Consider the following 3058-nt stretch of genomic DNA (forward strand, 5'->3'; position numbering starts at 1 on the left):
ACATCACTTACTTCGGAGACAAAGTGCATGGTGGCGTTGCTGAGGGTTTTCAGCATCGGCGTGGCTTCTGCGTAGAACAGGGACATTCGATTGGCCATCTCATTGTTGACTTCATTCTCAATGTCTAGCTGATGAAAAGAAGATGAGAAGATGCGATTGATAAAGAGACGGTCAACAGCTCAAATTGTGTCTTCTGGAAAATGAATCACAAAGGCTCTGTCTTCTCCCTGTGCCCCTCCTGATGCAGAAATTAAAAGAGATCTGGAACCTGGGGCTGTCAACCCAGGAGATCCAGGGACTCACATGCATGTTGTTGATGCGATTGCGACTGATGGTCCTTCTGTAGTAGCTGAAGTCATTCTGAATAGCGGGGTTCCTCATCTGAAGTTCAGAAAAGAGGAAAGAAGGTCATTTCTCAGCATCAGAGGGGGGTTATTTACCCAAAATCCAGGCAATATATTTTGTACAGATACCAGGACTTCTCTTTGTTACCCAAGAGTTAAAACAACTTTGGGTTAAAAATAGACTCAGAGCTTCATTATTTAAGAATACACCCTATTTTTACCCTAGGCTAGATTTTAGGGAAAGCACACTTGCTTCCAAAGAGGAACAGACACTTGAGATGTTTTCTCTGGTTGTATTTGGCAGATTTTGAATTTCCACATACAAACCACCATCGTAAATCACTTTGACCACAAGGAGTGTGAATTCTTACCACATCACATGTCTCTTGGGGAAAGGAGCTACTTCCCTCATCTTTTTTCCCCACCCCACAGCCCTGCAAAGCACCTGGACATGCAGGTGCTCAGTGTGAATCTGTTAAATTGTCCAAGCGCACATGGCCTAACCTTCAGCTCATCGAATCGAAGGGTGAAATGCAGAATTTCCGCGAATTCCTTGGCCAGGGCCTGCTCCCGCTCCAGGTGCTGGGTTGGTGTGTAGGGTGGACAGGTCAGAGATTCCAATAAACTCTGAAGAGCTTTTTCTAAAAGTCAAAGGGATACATACATATTTGAGGTGGACCACAGAGATTTTTCAAAAAGCCCAATTTGCAGCCCCAGTTGACATTCTCAGAGATGACCTGTGTGAGTCTTTCCTCTCCACCTTTCCCCCACAGAACAGTGTGAAATGTGATGTGTGTGGATAAGGAGGAAAAGGACTCCCCCTGCCCTCCATGCCTGAGAAGGCTGCCTCCACTGCAGAACTGACCCATGGTCCCAAAGCTCAGCTGGACCCTCCCATGTTCAGCTGTTCCAAATCCTAACACTGTAGAAAACCATAAATAGGATTTTGTGGTTGAGATGGATGAGACAGCCATCCATGACCCAGGATGAGATGAGGTGGCCCTGAATGCATGGGTTACATTGCTTGCTTTGCAGGGAGAGACTTCCAGTCCACACCAGCCCTTCTCTGCAATGACACTCTTAGCAAATCCCAGGAATATTTTTCTGCAAACCTGCTGCCATATCTACCTCCATTACTATCCTGAAAACAGTCTCATTACTCTTACTTGTCTGTTTCTAAACCTTCCTTCCTGCTTTTTCTTCAATATATTTTTCTTGGCATCAAGTCATTTTATCAATCCTCTAGAGAAGAGGTAGGCAAACTCTGGCCTACAGGCTAAATCAGGTCCACAGTCACTTTTTCTTGCAAATAAAGTTTTATTAAAACACAGCCATGCTTCATTAATATTTTCATTCTGTGCCACAATGGCAGGGCTGAGTGGCTGTAACAACGATAGGATAGCCCACAAGCCTAAAATATTTATTATCTGGCTCTTTACAAGGGTTCGCTAGTGCTGATTTTATCATCCCCAGAGGCCTTTTACAGTTTCTTTCTGAGGACATCACTAGCATTTTCTATCTACAGAAACACACTGTCTTCTGAGGCAGCCCACTTGACCTTGGTGGATCTTTTTCCGTCTGCTGAGCTGACACTTGGCTCCTTATGATTTCAGTTCAAGGGGTCTAGACACACACTTTGAGGAAACTGAGAAGTCGATCCCTCTTCAACTTGAGAGTCTTCAGGAGCTCTTTTTGAAAAACTGGTTCAGTTCATTGAACTATTCCCTTGGAGTCTCAGTTTCAAGTTCTCTCAATATCACGGCTATTATTCCCCCAGGGTACTTTACTTTCTCTGTTTAATTCCTAAAATGTAGCACTCACTTATGGCAGAAGTAGAATAAAACATGATCACACACTTCCTAAAGGAAATCAACCCTGAATACTCATTGGAAGGACTGATGCTGAAGCTGAAGCTCCAATACTTTGGCCATCTGATGCAAAGAGATGACTCTTTGGAAAAGACCCTGATATTAGGAAAGGTTGAAGGCAGGAGGAGAAGGGGACGACAGAGGATGAGATGGTTGGATGGCATCACCGACTTGATGGACATGAGTTTGAGCAAACTGCAGGAGACAGTGAAGGACAGGGAAGCCTTGCGTGCTGCAGTCTATGGGGTCGCAGAGACTCGGACATGACTGAGCGATGGAACAACAATAAAACCCCCTTCCTCATTCTAGACATATCATACGTTTTAACCAGTGAAACCTCAGATAGCTTTACTGTTGGGAGAGGGGTTATATCATATCAGTGGTCACATGGAGACTACTGTCAACCAGACTTGATTTTACTCTGAACTCTGCAAAGCCATCCTGTACCTGCACAGAGTTGGTTTTGGTTTTTTTTGTTTTTTTTTTTTTGTTTTTAAGCTTAAGAAAAGAATATTATATTTGTCTTTCTTATATTTTGCTATATTATTGGGTTGGCTAAAAAGCTCATTTGGGTTTTTCTGTGCTGTCATCTGGAAAATTCAAATTAACTTTTTTTGGCCAACCAAATAAATTTAACACATGATTCCAGCCAACCAACTTCTTTTTGGGTTAGCAGGTAACATGGATTTTCCAACTTCTCTGTCCTTTGGAAATGTGATCAGACAGGGTAATACTGTTAAGAACAGAACTTAGCTGAGAACAAAACCAAAGGAAGACCCAACACATGTATACCTGTGGCGGATTCATTTTGATATTTGGCAAAACTAATACAATTATGTAAAGTTT

General features: G+C 42.9%; 1 protein-coding gene across 5 annotated transcripts in view; it reads right to left on the minus strand.

The window, feature by feature from the left end:
- FAM49A (family with sequence similarity 49, member A) overlaps positions 1-3058 on the minus strand; it is a 103381-nt gene that overhangs the window by 11953 nt on the left and 88370 nt on the right. For all 5 annotated transcript variants that reach the window (XM_010852099.1, XM_010852094.1, XM_010852097.1 and 2 more), the window contains exons 6-8: positions 849-985; positions 304-381; positions 12-128 (exon numbers count right to left, since the gene is read on the minus strand). In XM_010852099.1, coding sequence (XP_010850401.1) covers positions 12-128; positions 304-381; positions 849-985 — 332 coding nt within the window. The remainder of the gene's footprint in view (positions 1-11; positions 129-303; positions 382-848; positions 986-3058) is intronic.

The sequence above is a fragment of the Bison bison genome, unplaced genomic scaffold (assembly GCF_000754665.1).
Source record: "Bison bison bison isolate TAMUID 2011002044 unplaced genomic scaffold, Bison_UMD1.0 scf7180017864307, whole genome shotgun sequence".
NCBI classification, from domain to species: domain Eukaryota; kingdom Metazoa; phylum Chordata; class Mammalia; order Artiodactyla; family Bovidae; genus Bison; species Bison bison.